Source organism: Pithys albifrons, chromosome 15 (assembly GCF_047495875.1).
Source record: "Pithys albifrons albifrons isolate INPA30051 chromosome 15, PitAlb_v1, whole genome shotgun sequence".
NCBI classification, from domain to species: domain Eukaryota; kingdom Metazoa; phylum Chordata; class Aves; order Passeriformes; family Thamnophilidae; genus Pithys; species Pithys albifrons.
In genome coordinates this window covers 5,870,922-5,896,440 of record NC_092472.1, presented here as the reverse complement: position 1 = coordinate 5,896,440, position 25,519 = coordinate 5,870,922, and the positions used below count along the sequence as shown (strand labels likewise).

The 25,519-nt window shown below is 41.5% G+C and overlaps 1 protein-coding gene across 11 annotated transcripts in view; it reads left to right on the top strand.

The window, feature by feature from the left end:
• Positions 1–25,519, top strand: part of TENM2 (teneurin transmembrane protein 2) — a 585,930-nt gene that overhangs the window by 380,666 nt on the left and 179,745 nt on the right. For all 11 annotated transcript variants that reach the window (XM_071570619.1, XM_071570615.1, XM_071570614.1 and 8 more), the window contains one exon: positions 20,503–20,737. In XM_071570619.1, coding sequence (XP_071426720.1) covers positions 20,503–20,737 — 235 coding nt within the window. The remainder of the gene's footprint in view (positions 1–20,502; positions 20,738–25,519) is intronic.

Sequence of the window (25,519 nt, the reverse complement as noted above, 5' to 3'; positions counted from 1 at the left end):
GTTTCCTCCAGCACTGTGCACTTCAGTGACAGTTTCCCACTTCCATTTCCTTCCCTTATTTTTTTCTTTTCTCCTGTAACCACTATTGTTGGTTTTACTCCAAGAAAATAAATACAGTTTTGGCGAGTACATGATATTTAGAGAGAAAAATAGAAAGGAGAGAGATTGTCCTTTTTCAGAGGTGTCCTGCTCTGTGGGATGGGAGCAAAAGCAGCCCAGCATGTGCCTGCACAGACCTGACAGCAGATAGATAAGTCAGGGACAACAAATAAATGCAGAGCTATTTCTGGCTCTTAAGAATAGTGAGATTCTTTTTTATTTTTTCCACATCCCCCATAAAAACTGAGGCAGACAGCATGCCTGTCTCTTACAGCCTTCTCAAATGTGAGTAAACAATGCCTGTAGCTCTGTATCTCTTTAATTTTTCATCTCAAGAAGCCTTACTCTGTTTTTGCTATGCAGTGTCTCCTTGACCAGCAGCTTTGTTTGCAGTGCATTGGGTTTATTAATTGCTCAGAGTTAAAAACAATCAGTTGTGTAAACTTATATTATCTGAAGAACAAATGTGTTATAGTTATTTGAACTGGTTAGTATAAAGCTGGTGAATGATCAGAAAACTAGAGCAGAACGGTATTGTGTCTTTCCAGGAAAAATTATGAAGTGTTAGAAAATTGAAGCCAATGTATTATTGTGTATTGTTTATGACAGTGTTATCAGTACTTGGGCTAAGTGGTGCCTTTGGTATTATTGTGCTCTGTTGATGCTGCAGTTCATTTGAGCAATATATACCAATAACAGGCTTGACTCACAGGTGAAAAGAATAATGTGTATAATGCACAGCAGTTGGATTGAACAGAAAGCTCCACTTTCTGTCAGTACATTTTATGTCCAGCTATAAACTGTGCTTAGGATATGGGCACAGGACTCCTGCTTTTGGAATTGGGGAAACCACAGTCCCATGGACAAGTTAGGGATGTTCTGGTGTGACCCAGGGGGCCTGAACTACCAGATGCCTTTCAGTCATAGTAGAGCTCAGAGTGCCCCAGCCTGGCCTCTGCCCTCCCTGCTGGGCACTGGCTCTTGGCCACACTGCCCACATGGGCAAAGCTACAGGACAGGTGGGGTTCTGCCAGACACAGCTTCCAAAATAGGTTGCTGCTGGACCATCTGCAGAGGCTCTCAGGAATCTGGTGTCTGCAGTAGCTGTGCACACACATCTTACAGAATTGCACATTGGGCTTGATGAAGAGCTCTGGTACTGTAACCTGGTGACTTTATGCCAGTAGAGAAGGGTGTTGCTGTGGGCTTTGGCAGTGTAGGTGATCTCCCAAGAGAAATGCCAGGCTGAGACTGCTGCAAGAATTCCCGTCCTTCTAAGCAAGAGCAGAGTGGCTGTCGGGTCTGAAATCCCTCACTGTATTCAGGGCTGTGTTTGGGGAGTCCATCACCAGCCACCTGGAGGCTACCTGGCCCCTTGGGTAGATTTTTTTCCTTTATTAGTGCAAGACATGTCAAAGTATGGCCAAAATCTGTGCTTGTCACCTGATGGTGACAAACACGTGTTTTTAGCTGCCTAAGTCAGATGTGCACACGTGTCTCACTAAAACACCAGTATATGAACTCACTTGGAGAGATTACTGACTGATTTTGAAATAATGACTTCACTCAGCTGTGATTTGAGCATCAAAAATGTGCATCTGCACACCTTTTCTTCCAATTCTTAATTCCTTAACAGAACCAGTAAGACTTCTTACCTGAGTCCACATTACACACAGAGAGAGGACAAATTTTTCAGGGGCACAGTCAATAAAGAAATGCTGGGATTGTGTTCACTAGGGCACAAATGCACATGCAGAGCTCTGGGAGTTTTGGGAATGTGGTTGCCAGGCTGTGTGCCAGCTGGGGGATGTCATGGGCCTAGAAAGTTCTGTTTTCTCCTCTCCTGGTTCAGCTCTGTCTGCAGCACAGAACGCTCTGAGGTTCACTTGGTAAATGCTGAGTTTACAGAGAACAGTTGTGTTATGGAGGTTTTAAATCTTTTTTGCTTGTTTCCCCAGGCTGAGCCTGACTGAGGCAGGGTGGATGTGGGAGAACACAGCCCTCCTTTCCCCCAGCCTGGGGAATGATGCTGTGTTTCCTAACGTGGCCTGTTTGTGCCTGTTAGCACAAGGCATGGCATAGGTCAGCCCATGATTGTTTTTCACTCCATCATTTGATGTCAGAGCTTCACAGGTTTGCTGTTTGCCTCTGTTGTTATGGATTTAGAATGTTATAGAATCATAGAATGGATTGGGTCGGAAAAGACCTCCAAGATCATCAAGTCCAACCCTTGGGCCAACTCCAGTCCCTTTACCAGATCATGGCACTCAGTGCCACGGCCAAGCTCAGGTTAAAAACCTCCAGGGATGGGGAATCCACCCCCTCTCTGGGCAGCCCATTCCAATGCCTGAGCACTCTCTCTGCAAAGAATTTGATTCTAATATCCAACTTCAGTTTTCCCTGGCAGAGCTTGAGCCTGTGCCCCCTTGTCCTATTGCTGAGTGCCTGGAATATCTGCTGCATTACACTTGTTTTCCTTTATCTGTTCACAAAAATTCATCCCTCCACACCTTTCTCCTCTTGGTGTTCATTTAAGTAGTTTATGATCAACAGTTGATAGAAGATTTCAAGTTGGTTTTGCATTTGTCATCACTGAATTGCATCTTCTGTCCCACCACCTGTTACAAAGCTTTGCTTCCTTCTGAAGGGCTGCCTAGTACATTGTACTGTAATTATTTTTAAGGAAATGTGCTAACTTCTAGAATTAGCAAGATTTGTCCCCTCTGTATTTTCTCAAGTTTCAAGATCTTTTGCTCAATACCCCCTACTATACTTTTTTCATTCTGTAAACATTTTCTAAATGAAAATACTGAATTCAATGTCTGATTTTTAACTTTTTCATTAACAGCTGTCTCTTCCTGTTGTAAATTCCTAATCTTCATGTTTGAATGTAATTTTGGTTGGCATTACAACTCCTGTATCAGTAGAGAAGAGCTCCTTGATCTCCAAAATACCTACTTTTTCATTTTTATATGCTAATGCATGTAATATAGCTCTGCCCTGTGATACTGTAGCTGGTTTTAATTAAGCAATGCTTAATTCTTATTCTTTGAGCAGCTTACTCATCTTGTTCTCAAAGTTGCTCAATATTCTTGGTTTTCAGATTGTGTAGGCCTTTGACATCCTTCTCAGATTGGCAGTGCTGTGCCAGCTGTGTTCTCTGCTCTAGCTTAGTTTTTGATGTCTCTTGAATTTCTGTAACTTAAAAAAAAAAGAAAAAAAAAGTTGATTTCTGAATCTTAGTGTTTAGGAATTCAATTAATGTGGTACCTGATATATTCTGAAAGCATTAGCATCTGGTGGCTTTCTGTGTTAAGGGAGAAGAATCATTTGAACAAGTCATAGAAGTCAGTGATTGCAGTTGTCACGTTACTTGATCATGGTTTTGTCTCCTTGTGATTAAATCCATTGGCTTTGCCATGTCTGTCTCCTGTATGAATTTACAAACTTTGTATTTCTTGGCCTCCTGATACAAAACCCAATTTGAAGCCTGCTGTTCCTATAGATGTATTTTTCACAATACTTAACCTGATTTGTGTGTGATGTGGAACAATCTTGTGCTGTTCCTTGCATGTTTGACCTGTCATTCAGAGCTGCTGTAGCACCAGCATAAACAAAACCTGATATTAACTCTGAGACCATGAAATATCTCTGTTGTCCCACTCCCCAGTTGTTTCCCCATAATGAAGCAATGGCAGAGACAAAGCAGAGAAGAGATTGCATTCTCAGTTTGACACCAGCAGCTTTGCTGAAGTTTGCATTTTCTTTAACCACTGAAGCCATACCTTGAAATACAGTTAGGCAAATTTAATTATTTTTTGCTTTGCTTCCTGTAATATTTCCAGATTTGTAAAAAATGCATCACAATGGGGGTTATCATGTGCTTTCCTAAAATCTGTAAAGTTTATAATGGGCAGATATTGCTTTATTGCCTTACACAATTTATTATCCTCCATTCATGCCATAAGTCCTTTTCTTTCTTTCATTTGGACTTTAGGAGCTCTGTCTAACTTGAATTATTTTATTGAAATGTTGCTTTGTTGCCTTCATCAGAGCTTTATTAACCTTCTTTGTTCTTGTTAAGAAGTTGGGGTTGTAAGGAGCTCGACACCACCTGTTTGGGGTGAGGGAGGGACACAGAGCCTGTGGGAACACAATCCCATCCAGGGAATCCTGTTCGGTATGGAATCCTATAACAAAAAAAAAAAATTAAAAAAGCCAAACTAAATACAAAAAAGAAAGGAAACAAACAAAAAAACCCCACCTGAAACAAACAAACAAAAGAAACCAAACCAAACCAAAAACACAATAAAAATAACCCAAACCTGCAAGGAATCTTGTAGCCTACAGAGTTGAGTTCTCCCTGGTGGGAGCACGTGCCAGGGAGTGGGGAACACCAGATTACACCCAGGGAAAGGAGGAAACAAAGCAAATCTTGTTAATCCTCATCAGAAACAGACAGTTGTGATCAAGTAAAATACTGAGGGAATATGTGCTATTCATAGTTTGCCCCATTGATGCAGTTTTTGTGTTCAACCCTCAAGAAAATTTCTTTTACTACCCAATTAGTTTTTATTTTATTTCTCGTGAAGATTTGTAATATTAATTACCAACATAAAAACAAAGATGCAGTGCACTGAAACAAATGGATGTGGGTTTATGCTTAGATTAAAACATTACTTGTAATTGTTTACAGTGAAATCTCCTTGCTGTCACAGTGGTGTTAACGGGGTTATAAACTTTGAAGTTCTTAGAAGGAAATAGAAAAGTGTATCATCTTCTAGCTCTGGTGCAATCTACCATTAGTTACCTAAATACTGCTGCATTTATACTGTATCATGTGCTTATCAAACATCTACACGACTCCTTAACTATTTCCAAAACAAAAGAGTCATTATTTACCCACTGTGAAAATAGCCTTGTGTTAGTGGTATTAGAAATCATTAGCTCTATTAAGTCCGTTATCAGCTCCGCAAGCAGCTGGAAATATCCTGCAGCTCAGGAGGGCTCCCAAATGCTCCCCAGTCATTATATTCTAGATCACTTTGTTTCCTTGTAACGCTGAAAACAGCTTATAATCACATTCAGCCACAGGCAAAAATAGAAGCTGACAAGAGCGGTGGAAAAAAGATTTATGAAACTTTCATTGCTTGGGGCAGTATTTTGTAACAAGATAACAGTGTTGTCCCTTAGATAGGAGCATGAGTGAACAGTTCATCTATTTCTTTCTATCATCTTGGTGTTCTCTGCCTCAAAATGACAATTATCACGCCATAAATACAGCCCAAAGCATTACAGATGTCTATAAGTTGAATCCATATTAATTGTTAATGCATAAAGAAGAGACAGATCAGTTTATGTTAGCTTAGGAAACAACAATCTTTTCTTATGAGTAAGGAATAACAAATAGAAGTATTAATTTACTCTCGTCACTGCTTGCTTTGATTAGGATTGACTCCAAAAGTAGTCTCTTCAAGCGTTAGGTTTAAGAGAATTCCTTTATCAGTCTTTGCTCCCAGCTGAGGCTGGCCCTTCAAACAGTACCTCTTAAGTAGCAGGATTCAAATAATTTCTGTAACACGGCTTAAGATCATGGCTTTGTGTTCTTTCCCAGAACCATTTTTCACAAGTGCTCCTTGTTGAGAAAGAAAAGTGACACAGATTTTCAAAAGCAACAGTGGTGAAAGAATAATGATGTTTCCAAGAAAGTGTATTTTTAATTTACTGTTTAACATTTGTATATTTGTGTGCTCCCTATTTTTAAAACCCTCTGGAAGAGTACTGAGGTTTAAGAATTAGGTGTTACAGGACCTCACAGTAATATCTCTGAATTTGGAAACAAGATAGTGTTACTGGGACAGGGGAAAGGTGTGTGTAACACAAGCTGCTGCTCATCTGTAGCACTAATCAAAAAGGGGTGGATGTGTATTTACAGGTAATTAACGGTATAGATGTGTCTGTATGTGGTGCAGCCCCCTAGATATGCCTGAAGTGGGAAGTGGAGTTTTCCCTGCTCAGTCCTGCATTTCTCCTACCTGTGCAATTCCCTTGTCCCATCCTTCACATCTCCTGGTTGTTTCCCTCTCTTTTCATTTACCCTGAATCTTGCCTGAAGAGAAAGGCAGCTGTCTTGGAGGAGCTCTGCTCCTTTTTCTCCTCTTCCAACCCACCTGCTCTGCCCTCGAGGTTGTCTTGGAGCTCCCTCTCGCCTTTGCCACCCCACTGCTCCTCCCAGCAATGTTTCTGCCAGCTCCTCTTCCTGCCCGCTCTGGTGGCTCTGGGCTGGCAGGGCCAATGCTGCAGGAGGGCAGGGATGTCCCTGCCCCTGCCCCAAAGCCCAGCCTGGCACTGGGAGCCCCGCTCAGGGCCAGCAGGATTTATTTCCTTCACCTGCTCAGGATTCGTTCCTGTGGATCACTTTTGTACATCAAAGTGTTAATGCCCAGTACCTGTACCTGTCCAGATAACTCTGTGTGCCTGATAACTTGCAATGTGATGTGTATAAATTCCATCACTTCAGAAATTCTGCTTTATCTGTGCTTCCTTTTCTGCTGATCATCCGTGGGAAATTAGTATAGGTTTGATTCCAATTGAATCTGTAACTCTCCGTGCTGTTTATGTGAAGAGCTGAAATCTGCCTCACTTGAGTTCCTGTCTGAGCATCATCTGAAGTATTTATAACCAAGGCTCTATAACTGTTACAAAGATAGTAGCATGCCATTTCTTTTTATGCAAAACTTGCTTTGGGATGACATATCTGGAGCAGAGAAAAGGCTAACATGCTTATTTTGCCAGCTGACCTAAGTGAACAAATAGATACAGAAAGATTGGAGTGGGAATTGTTATATTTTCTGTGATGAATCAGGTTTTGAAACAGGCTGAGAGTAATTTGGTGCTGTGCAGGGATGTCAGAATTCATGCCAGTTATGCAAGATGTTTGTATTTGTGCAAGGATTGGACTAACAATTTTAAGCAGAATTATTTGATTAGAAAAAAAAACCCTGTTATGTTTTTCTGCTTTCAGCTGTACAGATACTCCACACAGATGGGCAAATATGGGAAAGAAGAGCATGGCATTTAGGGAGGAAAATTTTAGCAATGATTTATTTAACTAGAGAGTAAGATTGGACAATACTAAGATGAAGTATCTGATTTTGGATTTCTGCGTCACAAAAGAATTATGGGCCTTGATGTTATATGAAAAAGTTTCTGAAAAATACAGAACAAGATGTTGCCAGTGAGTGGGGGGTTCAGCAGATGCTACAGAAATATGGGGGGGTTTTGCTGTAGGCATGTTTTAGGGATACTATCTTTAAAGAAAACAGGTCATGCTTGTCACTAATCATGTATTTTAGCAGTGGAATTGTAACAGGTCCTTTGTGATCCTCTGAGTGAGAGCTGGTCTTTTAGTGGTTGGCTTTTGTTTTACCAGGAGTGTAAATGGATTATCTTGGAGGACAGACTGCAAGAGGTGAGGAGCCAAGGGGTAAATCTCTTGAGCTGTGGCAGGGATGGAAAGAATTAAAAACTACAAAAGGAAAGTGTGAAAAAAACCCCACACACTTAAAGATAGCAGGTAGCAGAAAGAGAAGGATGAGAAGGAAGGGAGTGATAGCATTTAATGATGAGTCTTTCAGCCCCCCTCAGAGCTCTGGCATTGGGCACCAGGCTGTGCTGTCTTTGCCTGTGCTGGCTCAATTCCATAAAAATAGCATCTTCCCTTGAGTTTTAAGCTAATTTTTTTATAGTCTGGCACATGAGCACAAAGCTGCCCAGTGGCTGAGGCTGCTCCCATCTCATGCTGTGGCTCCAAAGTGCAACAGAGTCAGGACATCTCTCTGCCAAGGGCAGGGGCTGTGCAGCTTGTGCCAGCCTCACACTGATACCCAGAGCACGCCCCTGGTACCCACCTTACTCTCCACATCACTCTGGCCTTGTCTCTTGCTCCTAAATTTGACTCTGAGGCTGCTTTAGCAGCAGGTTCCCTCTGTTCAGAGGGTGTTTTGCTGCCAAAACATACTTTTAATGAGGAGACCAGCTGTTCTCCCCCAGGACCAAGATTCCACTTGTTCCTTCATTTTCTCCTTAATTGTCTTAGCACTGATGAATAATTTAATAATTTTTTTCTTGAGTATTTCATAAATTTAGAGTTTTGTGGAGTCTCAGTTAATAAAAACACAAAGTACAGCATGAGTTGATTCCCTTCTCCCCCATTCATGCCATATTTCCCTGAGCTTGTATCAAAAACATGCAAGTAAATTGAAATAGTGAAACCGTATCAAGATGTGTATCAGCATCCTCCACTGATGTGCAGTTTGGGGTTTATTCCAGACTATTTTATGATGTGGAAAATATGCATGGAACAGCCTTTAAGCTTTCAGGATGATTGGCTTGCATGCCCTGCAGAGGATGGCTTGTGCTCTTGCATTGCTGTTAAAATATACTAATTGGACATAAGCTCAAAAATGGAAACCTCTCCAATGGGCAGGGCTTGTGCTGCACACAACTTGGAAAATTTCTGATCAGCTGTAGGGGTTTGGCTTGGGGGTTTTTGTTGTTGTTTTTTAAAAGCCAGCTAAAAGATCAGGCACAATGACACTGCATTTCCAGGTCTTTATCCAACGTGGAAGTTTCCCCATTTGTTTCTGCTTACTGCAAGACTTAATTAAGATACTCTGCATTCCAAAGAAACAAAACCAAAAAAAACCCACAAAAAAATCCAACAAAACCAAACCAAACAGCCAAACCAAACTTGGCTGAAAACAATAGTTAAATTTAAATATGAAATACTTTCTGTTTAGCACCCACTGGAATTATTTTTTACGAGTTTTATTGTTATAATAGGTGAAAATGTGTCAGATGAGGAAGGCCTGTTGGAAGAAGGAAAAGACCAGGAGCAAACTGGGAGAGAAGGGCTTGGTCTCACAATTTCAGATTCGTTCACTGCTCTCTCTGTTTCAGTTTGTGATGTGAAATTCTGATGACATCCTTACTTTATTAGGCTTCATTTCTGAAGCACATTAAAAGAACACACAGCAGACACTGCAGAGAACATGAGATATTCTCAGTATTGTCAAATATTACCCTAATTTTTGACTTACCTGAGACAAAATCCTCCTTATTCCTGATCCAACTGCCATGTACATGTACCCACCTTGTGACACCCTTCTGAAAGTGCAGTCTGATTTTTTGTTATCAGAATAACTTGCACTGTTGGTGAAGTTGTCTGAGTTGATACATGAGTGTAAATTAAAATCCTTCACACATATCAGATGCAAGAAAATTTCTAAGAATGAATGGATCTTAATTTCTTTTTTAAAAGTTTGTAATGTAACTTTATTGGCACAGAGAGTCAGAGCTGCCTAACAGCAATAATTTAACTAGATAACTTTGTTTTTTAAATAATTTGATCGTGGTTCATTCCATGATAAGTACAGACTTCTAATAAGTATCCCACTACCTAAAGCTGTAGATAGATGTAATTTGCTGGTAACAATGTAATGAAAAAAACTTCATTTTCAATATATAGATATTTAGGGGGAAAAATACTCTCTTGACTTTCTTAAGCTTGGTGACTTCTCTGTTTCTGAATGTTCCTTAGAAAATGTGGTTGATAGAAGGTCCTTGCAGAGAAGTCTTGATGGGTTGAATTTTTCTCTACAGAAGACTTAACATCGATTTCTCTTGTGTATTAATTTAGAAATAATAGTCAAGAAGGTTTTTTTCTGTGTAGCAGACCACTGTCCTGCTACTGTAAGAGCTCACAGGACACATTTATTTAGTGTCTTTTCCCCTTTTCTGCTGATTCTTTCCTTGCCCCGTGGCTTAAAGAGGCAGAATTACCTGACTGATTTCAGAATCTTCACCTCCTTTCCACCTCTGCCACGATTTCACAAGTCAGCTTGTCAAAAAGATTTGTCCCTTAGTCTGTGGGTTTGCTGAAATTCATCATATTATGGCTTTACCTTCCCCAAAGTTTTTCTGCCTCAGGGATTCCAGCCATTCACACTCAGGGTAAAGCAGAGATTTCAGGCATAGGTTTTGATTGCTTCACATCATTAGAAAAAGCTGCTAGGAATTTGTACAAGGTAACAGGTATTCATCCAGAGGTTTTAGCCAAACTATAATTGTGATGTTTAACTGCTCTGTAGTCTCATATGACTGTAGTTGGATAAAACATTGTGGTCATCCTCTTTGTCCATTTTTAAATTCTTCTTTAATGTTGCCACTGTCATTATTAGTAATACAACATTGCACCTGAGAGTTGGGGTTTTTTGCTCTTTCTCTTATGGTTGTAAACACCACTTAGTTGTGGTGTCAGACATTCTGAAGGAAGAAACCTTATATAATGCAATTATGATTGCTGCTTTCATACCTTAACCAGGAAATGGAATCTGTTCTCTCATCTCTCAATTAGTACCAAATATCTGTGGCTCTTTTCTTGAGTCTCTTTGAACTGCTGGTCAGAGACATAAACCCATGGGCTTCAGACAGAAGAGCATGTAAAGATGGAGTTGATGTGAGTAGCTGGGGTGAAGCTGTGCTTTGAGAAACACAGATCATGGGGAGGGCTGTGCTGTTCGCCCTCCCTTGACACTGGGAACAGGCAGCATTGCCCAAAGGCATTACAGTTCCCTGCCTTCTGTTAGTTCTGGTAATGTGGGAGCACTTGAGGGTTTGGTTTCTGCCAGGATGATTACACAGTCTCTTCAGGCTGTGGATCCGATTGCCTTCTCCGTGCTGGTGAGGTGAGAGCAGTGCACACTGAAAGTGGCAGCCCCAGGCACGGCTGCACTGGCATTCTGCTGGGTCAGCTGGGCACAGGATGGCAGAGGGGCAAGCAGCACTGTCCCAGGACAGCAGCAGGGATGGTGTTTTCTGTTTCACTGACTTTGATTAGGCAGGTGTATTTTATAAAAAGGAAAAAAAAAAAGAAATCCATATTCTCTTCAAGCACACATAGAGTTGCATGCAAGTTTAACATCCTGATGAAGACTAAATCTCTGTGAAGTGTTGGTAATGCTATTTAGATAAGACAACTCTTGGTCTTTTCCACCTGGACAAAGTTTTCAGTGGAATGCTTTGTTCCTGCTGTGCTATGAAGTGGTTTTCCAGCTTGCAGTCAATTTGTCTGTGGTAAAAGCAGCAGCAGTGAAGTATTTGCTGCAGTGCTGTGGGAAGGGTCTCTGGGCAGCACAAGCTCAGTGGGTGGCTCATCGTGCTGGCGTTGGTCAGTTAATGTTCCTGCTCTCCAAGCAGACTGGGAGCCAGCTGCAGTGTGGAGGCTGCTATGGAGCTGTGCCCAAGGCAGCACACCCAACACCCTGGGGTGGGCTCAGCCCCTGGAGCCAGTCCCACCAGGCACTGTGCCTGGAGGAGTCCCAGCCCAACTGCAGCATCCGGGGAGAGACCCAGCATTTTCACAGCCAAAATCATCTTGTATCAAGTTTTCTGGTTTACCATGGGTTGCTGTGGGGTTGCAGTGTTTGTTTTATTGTGTTGCTTGTTTGGGATTTTTTTACTTCACACAATAAAAACTCTTAATTAAAAACTTGTCTAACAATTGCTGGCTTAATGTTGGCTCATGTACTGCTGAGTGATGAGCTGTGTGAGGGCTTTCATACACCACTTTATGATAACCTGTATTTTTACTCATTAACTCATGGTTTCCTCTAACAGAACCTTTTACTTGTGGTAGCCAAAGGTAACCTCTCTCTAGCACCTTGAAAAGTCAGGAAACTTCAACAGGACTTCTTATCTGAATGGCCTGTGACATTCTTCTTTTGTCCAACACCAACCAATAAAGAATTCAAATGAAATCCTGCTGCCTGTGGAAGGAATGCCAGTCATGTACTATTGCAGCTTGCAGTACCCTGGAGACAGACAAATCCCTGTTTCTGTCTTGTACTTATTTGTACCTTGCCTGCTTTTGAAAAGAGAAATAACCCATTGAAAAGCCTGATTCAGTGCAACATGTACTTTGTGTTATATTTGCTTTTCTTTACTCCAGCATTATGCAACTATTCTTCTTACTTTTTCCATATATTCTGCACAAATTATTTTTACCTGTTCTACATGTTGGGAAACAGATGGTCCTGGTAGTAAATAACTGGCTTCCCAGGAGCTGTGAAATTGAATTCTCCCAGGAAGCTTCTCCATGAACCTTGTATTTACTGGTGTATGTCAGTGAGCCTTCATGTTAACGATGCTTATAGATCAGGGGTTATTTCCACCATTTGATTACCAGTTGGTTCAGCCTAAAGGTCAAACTGTATTTAATTATCATTTTCATGCTTTCTTTGCACCAAAGGGGTAATAGGATAAGTATTTTTAGGGAAAAATACACTCAAACCCTGAAAACCCATTGAAGAGCATTGTAGTAAGATACAACTGCTTTTTAATTTATTTTAGACAAGAAAAGTAGTATATTTTTGTTGATCCTGCTGATGAACTGAAAAGGATCTAGACTGCTGTGCAGTGTGCATTCTGGTGAGTTGCCCCAAGGCAGAAGTATAGGATGGAATTAGAAAAAAATTCAGCAGTTGACAAAACTTAGTGCTACTGGGAAGAGATGGTAATAGTGCCTGGGAAACAGAAATTACTTGATGTTGAAAGCCATGTTCAATATATTCAGTTTCATTAGTACTTCAGCTGCCAAACTTCTCAGTGGTGAAACTTGACATTACAGACTTAGGGCAACAGAAGGATTTGAAATCATTACTCTGCTGATAGACCTTTCCTTCCTTAAAGATCTGCAGTACCTGGAAGGCTGATTTAGTAAAAAGCTCACCTAGACATTGCTGAGGTCTCAGTCTCCTATTAGATCTTCCCTGTGACAAAGTTACTTTAGTATTTTATTTTGAGAGACTCTTTTTCTATATATTTTCTATGAGGTTGAGGTTAACAAAAAATTGTTTCTATTTTGGACAACATGTAATATATTCTGTGACATTTCTGAAATAATCAGGACAGTTCAATGCATTAAACCATGCCTGACTCGCATTTCTTTTGCCCCCTTGGAAGCCAGCTGGGTGTGCTGAGTGGGTGATGCACGAGCCAAAGTGCTGCTCTAACAGGGATGACTTTCTGTGGCACCTGACTCCAGACTCACAATGAATTGGGAATTATGGCACAGTTATGTCACTCTGGAAAATTTTCTGGCTCCCCCTTGGACCATCCAAAGAAGCAGCAGTTTTTGAGCTTTACTGCTGTAAGTAAAATGTCCCCAGGCTTCTGTGGCTGGACTAAATATTTGTGTACAGAAAAATGTCTGTATGTTGCTCAGAAAAACCATGTCTTTGCTTTCTCTGTGGTGTGATTCTCAGTAATGACAGTAATGATGAACTTCATTGCAAGAGCTACAAGGCTGGTGAAGGGACTGCAGCATATGGGGAGAGGCTGAGGGAGCTGGGGGTGTTTAGCCTGGAGAAGAGGAGGCTCAGAGGTGACCTCAGCACTGTCTAGAACTACCTGAAGGGAAGTTCTGGCCAGGTGGGGGTTGGTCTCTTCTCCCAGGCACTCAGCAATAGGACAAGGGGGCACGATGGGCTCAAGCTCTGACAGCGGAAATTTAAGCTGGATGTCAGAAAAAAATTCTTTTCAGAGGGAGTGCTCAGGCATTGGAATGGACTGCCCAGAGAGGGGGTGGATTCCCCATCCCTGGAGGTTTTTAAACTGAACTTGGCCGTGGCACTGAGTGCCATGATCTGGTAAAGGGACTGGAGTTGGACCAAGGGTTGGACTGGATGATCTCTGAGTTTTTTTCCAACCCAATCCATTCTACGATTCTATGCTTAGAAACATGTATGTGTGCTCTTCCTTTTAGTTGTTCTTACATCAGTGCCTTCTTCATACTAGAGTTGTGTATCTAAGCTGGAGAAGATAAACACACCCTTAAACTCTGAAATATGCTTTATGTATGTATAGCATTGGAAAACAAAAGCATATATAGTATATATAGTACTGGAAAACAAAATGAAACAGTTGATTGGAAAATATATGAGATGCATTGATTATTATTCAATTAAAAAGAAGATGACTAATTTCTCTATGACTCATTTTTACAATAGGTAAAATTAGAAGTAGTATGCCTACATTTTCATATATGTACACATATACATATATATACACATATGCATATATATACGTATATAAAAGGACCACAGGACACTGAGTCTGCATAAAGCATTATTATTATTAAAGTGATGTGTTTTGCCATTGTCTAGACATTATTTTATGCAACCCGTGCACCTCATGCAGTGCAATAATGAATATTTAAGTGATGTATCTCAACAAATGCAATTAGTACATGATGTCTCAGATAGTACTATTGTGTAGGGCAGTAGGTTTTAACCTTTTTGTAGGTGACCCTCACTTGAGAGAATTGGTTATATGACTGTAATCCCTCAGATCAAACTGCTGGGGAAGGGTCTTCTCTGAGTGTGCACATGGATGGCTTTTTCACAACCAGCCGACCCATCCAGCGTAGTCACCAAACCTGCCATTTCTTTGGCTCCAGCCATGCTGATAATAAGCCACTATTCCTGCTCCAGGAAGGCTGGTTCTGTCTGGATGCCCTTGGATGTGTGTGCAGAACGTCTGGGCACCTCTGGTGCGGGCAGTGTGGCAGGGGCAGCAGTCTGGGCACCTCTGGTGCGGGCAGTGTGGCAGGGGCAGCAGTCGCGGTCTGTGTGCCCAGCCCCACCTCGGGGCTGGCAGAGCTCACCGGGCAGAGCTGCCTGTTCCTGCTGCAGGATCTGATTGCCCTCTGAGTGCTGAGCTAATTTACCTTCAGCACTCTGAAAAAGGAGATGGATAAAGGTGCTTATAGATAACAAGTGATTCATCCACGATTGCTCAAGGGTTGGCTCAGCCAGAGCAGGATATAGAAACTATGACAACGTCCCAGACTCGATCCATTAAACCACCTTTCCCTTTTTCTGTGATTGTCTGGATATTGTGGGTAAGCACTGGGGTATTTTTTATTTGGGCTTTTTTGTTGTTTCTTTTTTTTTTTTTGTCACAGCAACATTTAATTTTCTACTCTAATATTGTGCTGAGGACATGGCTGTGGTGCACTGGCAGACACTGATAAGTGACTTACCATTTCATACCACACATTTACTGAATTTCATTTTAAAACGTACAGTCTGGGATGACAGCCAGTCATTCAACCTATTCTTGCTTCAAACAGTGTAAAAACATGCAGACAAAAGAAGGAACACCTGGCAAATGTTTTGGGTTTAAAATAACAAGAGAGGGGGGTAGTGGTATCCATGCTTAGGAGTGAGATAACTTACTTCTTTCCAGCATGTGTTGAAAACATTTTCAGGACATTTAGTTGCCATTTAACTATAGCCTTGCATAAAATAATGTAGAGAATTGGAGCAAGGAGCCAGGAGAACTGAAGCAGACAGGGCACAAACCCCCTGGTCCCACCCACCACACTCACTGAGGGCTACAAGCCCAGGCTGGCAGTTGGCCCCAGAGACAGCAGCTCCTGTGACACTGTTGTGTTTCAGTGCTTGCTTTGCTCCCTGACTCAGAGTAATGTGAGCTGCCTTTGAAGATGAATTTAGCTTGGAAGGTGGCCCTGTGGTTCTGTGAAACACCAGTTACTCATTGTGATGGCAGATGATGTGGTTTCCTTGAGAAAACAGTGCGGCAGAGGAACTTGAACAAAGAACTAGGAATTCTGCAGGCTGGAATTCTAAAGCTGCCTGACAGGAGTTGTCTGTGGCCTTTGAAAGGAATTTGTTCTTTCAATGCATCAGCTTTGTTATTTTTTCTTGTTCAATATTTGTATTGTTTAAAGTATAAGGAAATAGTTTCATCATTGTCCATTTCAGAAAATTAATATATTTGTGAGTTTTGGTTCTTTTGTGAAAAGGAATGATGAGAAGGTTTTTATATGTCGCTTAATATTTAATCATGGCACAGAGGATAATTCAGCACAACTAAGATAAAATCTACATTACTTTTTTGAGGCAGTATTGACAAAGAGCTGGGATGCAGGGAAGTGATCGCTTTACTCAGATCAGGGATGCTGCTGATTCTCCTTTGAATTTCATCTCTGAGGAGGGAGATTAAATTGTTCTCCTCAGATCCTTGTTTTGCTTGGATTCAGTTCGTGTGTTAAGTCAGCATACCGAAGCCTTGGAGGAACTATGAAAAACAATTTGACCATGTTAAAGCAGATGTGAAGTTTCACTTGGTATTTTAGTCAACATTTAAACTGTAAAAATAGCAGAGAAGTGATGGTTGGAAGCTTGTGCTCAGGAGCACGTGGCCATCGCTGATGTCCCTGTAACACTGTGAGATCCAGCAGCATTCTCTGCTCCCTGGGGTTGCCAGGCTGGGCCAGGGTAAGACTGATGTGCTGCAGAGGCTCCTGAAGGATCTGCAGTGCCCACCCATCACACTGTTTCCCATGGCAGTGCTGCCTTCCCCCTGCCTTGTGCCCAGCCAGGGCCACAGCCAAGGGCTTGGGGCTTTGAGGCTGCTGCAATTCTGCTCTCTCTGTATACAGTGGAAGGGAACAGCATAATGACAGAATTTTGCTCCACTCTGGGATTTTGATGTGGTTTTTTTCGTTTTGTTTTCAAGGGGACAAGTGAAATTTTGCATCTTGTTTCAGCTGAGTTTTCCCTCTGTGCTAGTCTCGTTTGTTTGTTTCAGCACAGAAAAGAATGAACCAAGCAAAACCATATTTTTGTCTTCTTTTAGTATTTTGGTTCAGATTAAACCCAAATAAGTTGATTGTATAGCTCATGATTACTTCAGAGATATGTAGATCAGATTTTGTATTCTCAGATTACTCAACTGGAACACAATTAATCCTCACTCAGCTTCTAATTTGAAATGAGTGTTGCTGATGTTCTTGACTGCAGTAAGATCTCTTGAAGGATCACAGGCTGATTATGTGGACACTGGGCCCTGATTTTTTGCAAGTGCTCAACACAATCAATGTGTGCTAGAATTGATTAGAATTAGGAATGTTGTCTTATTTGTGAATTTAAATGAGGACTTAAAAACTTGGAGAGTGCCAGTATTTCAGATTCCCAGTTCTCTCATTTTTGTTATGGTTTTAAGAGACTTCTCCTTGAATCTGGAATGTTTCAGCTGGTCTGGTGTATTCTGGTGAAACTCCTGATGCAACTAATAATTGAGAAAAGGCATCATTTCCTCTGTATTTTCCCCCACACCAATACTGGCAACTATATAAAAAATAAAATCTCTTTCCTGATGTGAAAAGCCAGATGTACTCCATGAAGACACTCACTGTGTTTAAGCTCCTCAATAATAAAGCAATTTGTGAGAGGCCTCAGAGCGTGTCATCTTGTACAGTCCAGTCCTTCCACCCACTGATCCTTCACTGGGGGACGAGAGATTTACTCCTCTGAACTTCAGAGCTCAGCACATTTGCAGGTACTGCCGTTCAAGTTTTAATTTAGGCAAAGATGCTCATAAAGAAGTTCTCAGATGTTCAGATGTGAATCCGATTTTATAGCCCTGGCGAGTTCAATAGTGTTCGGCTCCTGCTTTTGATTCATTTAAACAGGTTTATGAAGAAGCAGCATATTGAGCTTTTATCTCTCTCATATATACATGAGCGTGTGTCTGTGCTCCCTAGTTAGTACTTTTTATATATATAAGCTCTTGTATGTTTTAATCTAAACTATATAATATCTATATGACATTAATATTAGTGTTTGTTTTATTTTTCTCTATTGAATGTTGCATTCATTGTGTCAGATTTCAGAGGATTTGCAGCTGCAGAGGATGTTCAGTTACCTCTGCACAGCTCACTTTGCACAGTGGCTCATATTTACTGTGTGGGAACTGAGTCTTGAGGCGGATTAAATTAATTTGTGGTAACCTGAATTCAGCTCTTGCTTCCTTAATCTTACAGAAATGCTATTTATTCTTATTGATGTGCTCTTGGCTCACTTTTGAAAACAGCCTCTGATTTTGTGGTGACAAGATTCAGAGTCTTTATTTAGCTGGCACTTCTGTGGCTCTCAGAGCAAAACCATTTTGTTGATGTGGGTGGGACTTTTCCATACTTATCCTCAAGAAGGAAAAGCTGCATCTCAAGTAAGTGGAGAAAACACGAAGCACACGAAGCTTTTGAAGTAACTTTCAACACAGGGGCACCCTTTTGTATTCCATCACTTGTAGATATCCACTTACTGAAATCCAAACATGCTTTGTTTAAAGTCAGAACACAGAGTAGAAGAATAATTCCACCTAAGCTTCTGTTCGTGTGGATATTGTCCAAACACATTTTCTTCCTGCTGTGTGGAATGGGCCAGGGCCTACTGTAGATTAGAGATTTGATGTTCTTGGAGGTCCACATGGGATTTTAAACATAAAACTTTCTGGGCTAAATAGTTTCTTTCAAATTTAGATAAGACATGGCCAAGACAAGGATAGTGAGACAAGCAGCACATATGATGGCCCTGAAATGTGGGATGACATTTCATGGTGAATTCAGTTCACCATGAAAGGTGACTTTGTATTTAAAGCAGTTGACAATACCACAGGGTGCATATTCAGACAACAGACATTCAGAGAAGATAAAGAAACTGCTGTGCGGATTTAAGGCAACATATAGAGGATGCAGAATTGATTATCATTCAGGACTTAAAGTTTCTTGTGAGAGGACAACTTCTACTTGCCTTGTACAAGTCCCAGTAAACCTGCCTGTTCTTCATCAGCCTGTGCTTCCTTGGGCCCACAGAAACACTTGAGAAAATTTATGACCTCTCTCCAAAACCTCTGTCCTCTTTCTGTTCCCAGGTTGTGTTGCTGTGAGCAACAGGTGCTTTCCTTGCTTTTCCCTGGGATAGGCAGTTCCAGGAGGGAGCTGCTCCTGGGGGTGTTGCACAGAATCCTTTAGGTTGGGAAGGTGTTACCATTTTATCTGTCTTGGGTTGAACTGACAAACTGCCAACCATCTAAGTACAGAAGTCTTTGAAGATCTTTGAGTGCAAGCCCTAACCCAGCACTGGCAGGTGATGTCCCTAAAGAACCAAGCTGGGTGCTCAGGACCAGGCAGGATGCAGATGCTGCTGCAGCTCAGGATGCTGTGCTGGTCAAATATCCTCCTGGTGTTCTGGGGATTGGGGTGTTATGTGATGTGTTTGGTTTTTAGTTTATTTGGGGATTTTATAGATATTGGTCTTAATTAGCTGATAGCTAATTAATCAGTTCAGCACTTTTTCTATACTTCTTTGTTTCATTTCTGAAAAGATCAGTCTTGCTGCAAGTGGTTTCCCCTTGCGATGTTTTCTTACATTATTTGATTCATTAACTACAGAATTTGCTTCAGTTTCTAAAAACAAACACACATCATTAGAGTTATCAGTTCTTAATATTATTGATTAATGTTCACTAGAAAACTACAACTTGATACAATGTCTAGAGCGTGTGGTTCGTAGCACAGTATTTGTTTTCTTCATTCTCCTTTGCTGTTTGCATTAGATGTAAATTATTGCAATGTGTGGAATTGCACTCAAATGCAGACCAGTAATTAAGTGTGTATAGAAAAGTGACCATGGTTAGAATGACACTTGCTCTTTCAATTTTCTTTTCATACACTTTTTTTTGATCCACTTGCATTAATGATTAGAAAAAAGTATTTTTCATTATCAATGCAAATATACAAGCGCTCAAAGAAGGAGGAAATCTTAATATCCTTATCTCTAAAAATATGATCTGTTGTTTTTCAATGAAAGAGGTTGAAAGAGTAGCATAATTTTCAGATCTTGCTGTGTGTTTGTGGCATTACTGACTGTAAGAATACAGGCCAAATCCTTATCAGATGGAAGAATAAGAAAGATATCACTGCATTGTTGCTCTCTTTCATATTTGGAGTTTAATCTTCTTGTACTGGCACAAATCCTGTTCATTTGATGCTGATTGGTAAAATAACAGTGAATGAAAAGAAACTGAGATCTCTGGTTAAATTTTATAGAAACCTAAAGACCATATTCTCAACAGCTATTTTTAATCAATTAAGGCTCATCTCCTAAAATCCCTGATAGAAACAGGGAGGAAAAAGTTCCTCTGGGTGGATGTAGGGAATGATCAAGCGAGGCTGCTGTCCTGGCTGCTCCCCAGAGGAGACTTTCTCCAGGGAGAATCCATAAAGTAGAATTTTTAAATCTAAATATGGTCTTGTCAACATCCCAGCTGTGCAGCCTGGGAACACTGTTTTGTGCTGGTGATCTCAAATAATCCCTGATCTGATTGACCCAAGTTTTGATGCCTCCAGGTCCAAGCAGCCTTAGCTTGCCCTTTGCAGGGTTTGCCTCTTTCCCAGGCAGCGTTCCCCTGAGAGTGCCAAGGAGAGCAGACCCATCACACACAGTCGTGATTGCTTTTTCTTTTCTGTTTTAGGCCCTTCAAATCATCACAGCCAGTCAACGCTGAGGCCGCCTCTCCCTCCTCCTCACAACCATTCCCTGTCCCATCACCATTCCTCTGCCAACTCCCTCAACAGGAACTCGCTGACCAACCGCCGGAACCAGATCCACGCGCCGGCTCCGGCGCCCAACGACCTGGCCACCACCCCGGAGTCGGTGCAGCTGCAGGACAGCTGGGTGCTCAACAGCAACGTCCCACTGGAGACCAGGTGGGTGCTGGGGCACACCCTGGAGGTGCCACTGAGGAGAACCCTTGGTGTGGCAGGAGCTGGGTTTGGTGTGCTCTGTGCCAGTGGTGGCTTTGGCTGGCACAGCGTTGGGAACCAGTGCCATTAGAACACCCATCAGTTCCCACTGGCTTTGCTTTCCAAGGTAGGCAGGTGAACATCTCTGTTCACACCCCACTTTTTGGACCATCTCTACATACACAGCTCGTGACATTAGTACAGCATATTTATGTCACAGGCTCAGGGACTGTTGGGATTCATACATTTTCAGGCTGGCAAACCAAAGACAAATTTGCAGGTGCTGCTAAGATAAGAATGGATTTTTTCTAGAGACCTTGAGCTGGTGCAGAAGCACAAAATGAAGCCTGCACAAGCCCCACAGAGTAACACACTTCAGAACTCTTTTATGAAGTAAGACTGCTTGGATCCAGCAATTTTGTGACATACATATTACTTAATAATTAGCTATAGCTGTGTGATATTAGATAGTTTGCATGGTGTGTATAAGTTTTAAGATTGTGTGAAAAAATAATCCTGAATATGTCCCTCCTGAAACTTGAATAGTCTTGGGCAAGAACAGTTAAATATTGTTAATATCAACATAGTTGCCTCTTCCCTTCTTCTGTTCCTTTTCCCTTCTCTCCACAACTACCTAGTAACTGTAACCCATGATGAAGAGGACCAAGAAATAAAATACCAAAAAGAAAACCCCATAAAATTAGATGCAGTCAAGTGATTTATTTAACGATAGGGGTCAAAGCCCCTGAAAGCCCCTAAAAGGCTCACTTGAGAACTGTGTCTGTGGAGATCAGGTGTTGTGACAAGGGACAGCTTACTTAGAATTCCTATTGACCATGCTGCTGAGAAATTCCATATTTTCCCTTTCCTGGAGTAACAAACAGAGGCTCACTTGACATTATGCATTTTGGGAAGCTTGGAGAAACAATCTGAAATTCAAGACTGACAGTGCTGTAATTTTAATTTATACCTCATCCAGCACATGAGTTGATTTTAATCTCTTCTGAACGTGTTCCCAGCTTGATGCCTGTGGGGCAAACAGTGGCATATAAATGAAAAGGTGCAGCACTTAGGCCTGACAGAGAAAGAAATAAATAAATGCATGACACGCTGCTGGTCCAAATATTCTGGTTTGTTGTCATTTGGGGTATGGAGTGTCAAACATATTTAACTTGCACTTTAAATAGCAGAGCTGGCAGAGCTGATCTCTTAGAATTTAAAATTAGTTGTGGTGGTGCTGAATAAAGTGCTTGGAATAGCAGGGTGGTGTTGCTTGCCCAGATAGGGATAAACAGAGTGCACAGGTGGAGGAGCTGGGCTGTGGTTCCACGGGTTTTTCCTGGGCTTTCAGCTGCTTGGTTGCCACAGCTTCTGAGGTGTTACATGTCTTTGCAACCTTCCAGGAATTGAATGCCTCTCTGCTGGGTTACAGCCCGAGTAGCTGCATATGGTGTGGTTACACTGCCATGCAGCCTCAGCCCAGGCCCTCCAAAAATTTCATCAAAGACTGTCATCTGGTTTGGAGCTCTGGGATGAGCTGGTATATCTGGAATTCACTCACAGCACCCAGGCTGCTGTTACGCAGCAGTTAATCAGTGGTTGTACCTCCATGTGAGGAGCAAATCAGACTGAAAAGAGCAGGAGTCTGAGCCAGGCTGTGCCCCCGGGCTGGGCACAAGGGGCTGCACTCACATTGCCCTGCTTTGCTAAAATGGGAGCAAGGGTGCCATGAAGAAGTGGGGGGCTGAAAAGCAAATACAACTTATCTGAAGCCAAGATGGCAAGAAAAAAGAAAAAAAAAAAAAAAGGTAAGGTTTGGAGCTAATTTTGGCTAGAAAAAAAACCCAAACAAGCCAAAAATAGAGTGATGCTCAACTCTTAACTTCTGCTTCTGTGAGAGCCTCTGCTATTTTTTAGAACTCAATTTGGGCATCCTGAATTTCTTCTTTACTGTTAAAAGTTACAAGATAAAAATGTTGGTCCTGTTCAGCCAGGCCAGTTCCTCCTGTGTGATACATAGTTTTAATTCTGGTCTAGAGTGGTCCCTGCTGCACCTGGTCTACCTTTTTCCCTATGAAATTGTTCTTGGGTACAGCAGTTCCTGAAATATGTCTCTTCTGAAGTCTTAAGGTTGTCCCAATTTACTAATCACTTTACATGGAAAGAATTTTGGGGGATATTCACAAAAGGATTCTTTGTCATAATTCTGTCATTCTCTGAGCCACTGCAGTGGGCATTTGCCTGGCTGGTTTGTTTTACTGTCTGATTTTGTGCCTATTCCCTGCCAGTGGTGACTGTCAACTCCATTACTGACTTTGGTTCTCCTCCTTTTTTTTTTTTTTGTTTGGTTTGTTTTGTTTTTATTTCCTTTTTGGTTTTTTATCATGAAGCCTCTGGGAATTTATATGTACATGTTGATGACCAAAGGTTACTTTGTGAGTACTGTTATTTTTGGAGGTTGCAGGATACCCTGCAGTTAATTGGAGCCTTTTGGAAGATAGGTTTGTCACAGGCAAGCATTAAGCCATTAGAGAATGTCCTGGCAGAATTGTTGTGTTCCAAGACTATTCCAGAGTTGCTTCAGGATCGATTTTTCTTCTTTTTCTGAAATGACACACCTGACAGGGCTTGATGACAAGTTTCATCACAAGAATATTAACTCAGAAGATGATTTTTTTTTCTGTTTGCTGTGAGTTTTGCTGAAATGGATGCTTGTAAAATCATGGGAGACTTTGAGAATTAGCCCGTGATTCTTTTGTTTTAAAAGTGACATTTCATCTGCATTCATGCCAATAGCCACCAAAAAAAAACCCCAAAAACAAAACAAAAAACCAGCTGTTTTTTGATACCTTTTTACTTCAGTCTTTATATCTTTAGCTTTCTGCTAAACGCTGACCCTTCTCACTCTGCCTCTGCACAGCACACTGCTTTTTAATTTTTATCTTGTTGTCTGTTTAATAATCTCAGTAGTGGAGTGCTCAGGAGGGAAAGCCAGCCCTGACAGCACCTGCTTTATCAGGAGAATTTCATAACTTTTAGTTTTCACCTTTCAGTTACCTTCAATAGATTCTGCTCTCAGCTGTAAATGATGTGCAAGTAGTCACGTTACTGATTATGAAACAGAAAGTGGTACCTGAGCTGTCTGAAGGGAATGCTTTGTGTCAGCACTACAAAACTCAGATCACAATTTCGACTCCAGATGTCTCTTTATCTAACAGTACCGAGTGCTGAAACCATTGAATAATACAACATGTGTCTGCATGTTGTTATTTTTTCGTTCTGGTAAGAATGTTTTAACCTTCCCTTTGTTCCTTTGCTGCCTTAGGCAGTTTGGTCTAAATTCAGACTGTTTGGAGACATCACATTTTCCAAATCTCCATCTTGTTTCAGTATTGATTGGGGGTTGTTAAGGACTTGTTTTTTTTAATTTTCTTTGCAATGTGAAGGAATATTTTGCTGCTTGCACATGGGCTCATGTTGCCTCTTCAGGCAACTGTACCCCTATCTCCATGTACCCTTTGTGGTGCTGTTTTTTACATAATTACCTTTAGCTGTATTGCAGCAGTTCATTGCTGTTGGTGGTGTTACAAATTTGCAAAATGCCTATGCAGAGTTCTTAATTGTACTTTAGAATCATAGAATGGTTTGGATTGGAAGGAGCTTTAAGGATCACCATGGACAGGGTCACCTTCCACGAGACCAAGTTGCCCCAATCCCAGCCCAGCCTGGCCTGGAACACTTGCAGTGATGAGGCTTGACTTCAATGTGCTTGTTTCTGGTTCAAGGCAGGCAAATATGGACTGCACGTTCCCCAGTCTGCTGCTGCTTTATGGCTGCAACAGGAGCCCTGGCTGGCTACAGAAATGTTCTGTTTTCTTTGAAATAAGGGCCTGTAATGGCAGGGTTGAAATATCCCTAAGTAAGGCTGCACTAATGCCTGGCTGTAGCATTTTTATGGGGCTGTTTTTATGGTTCATTTCTGCAGTATTTAGCTGCTTTACCTTTGGGCTCAGAGCTGCTGTTTAATGCTCTTTAACTTTTATTGTCCTCCTTGCAGCCTGTTTTGAACCATCTCCTCCTCCTCCTAACAAAGTGCTGGTTTCTGCCTCTCCCAGTTAAGAGGTGTTCCTTTATTGCTGCTTTAATCATGACTTTCCAAGGGGATGTGGGATGGAAATACTCCCTTTGAACATCCCGGTGTGAGTCTGGTTATGGCCAGACAGCCAGAGAGGCAGCACCTGCTTTAAAGCTGGAAATGCTTTGAGGGCACAGGAAGAAAAGAATTGCTTTGCAAGGGAGGTTCACGTGGCTCTTGGCACTGCAGGAGTCCTGGAGCAGGAACCTCACACAGGCACTGGTCGAAATGGAACAACCAGTGAGGGAGGAGCACAGGGGAGCTGTCGTGGATGGATGTTTGAGATTGCCTGATGTACTAATACCTGCTTTGGTACTTTATATTGATATCAAATTAGTACCATTATAATTAATAATACTTAATCCAGGAGGGGAAGAAAAAGAATTAAATTAAATAGAAATCAGTCTGATATTTTAGTCTCATAATTTGAAATATTTTCACTCCAAACCTTGTAAAGATAATTTTGCATCTATGTCTATAATTTCTTTGAGCTTGCTCACCAGGATGTGTTGTTAGGCTTCAAGGAAGACTGTTACCTCCTAACGTTTCTCCTGTGTTTCAGGGGAAAGGTTGATGGTTACTCTTCTGGTGATTATTGGTTTCTTTAGATC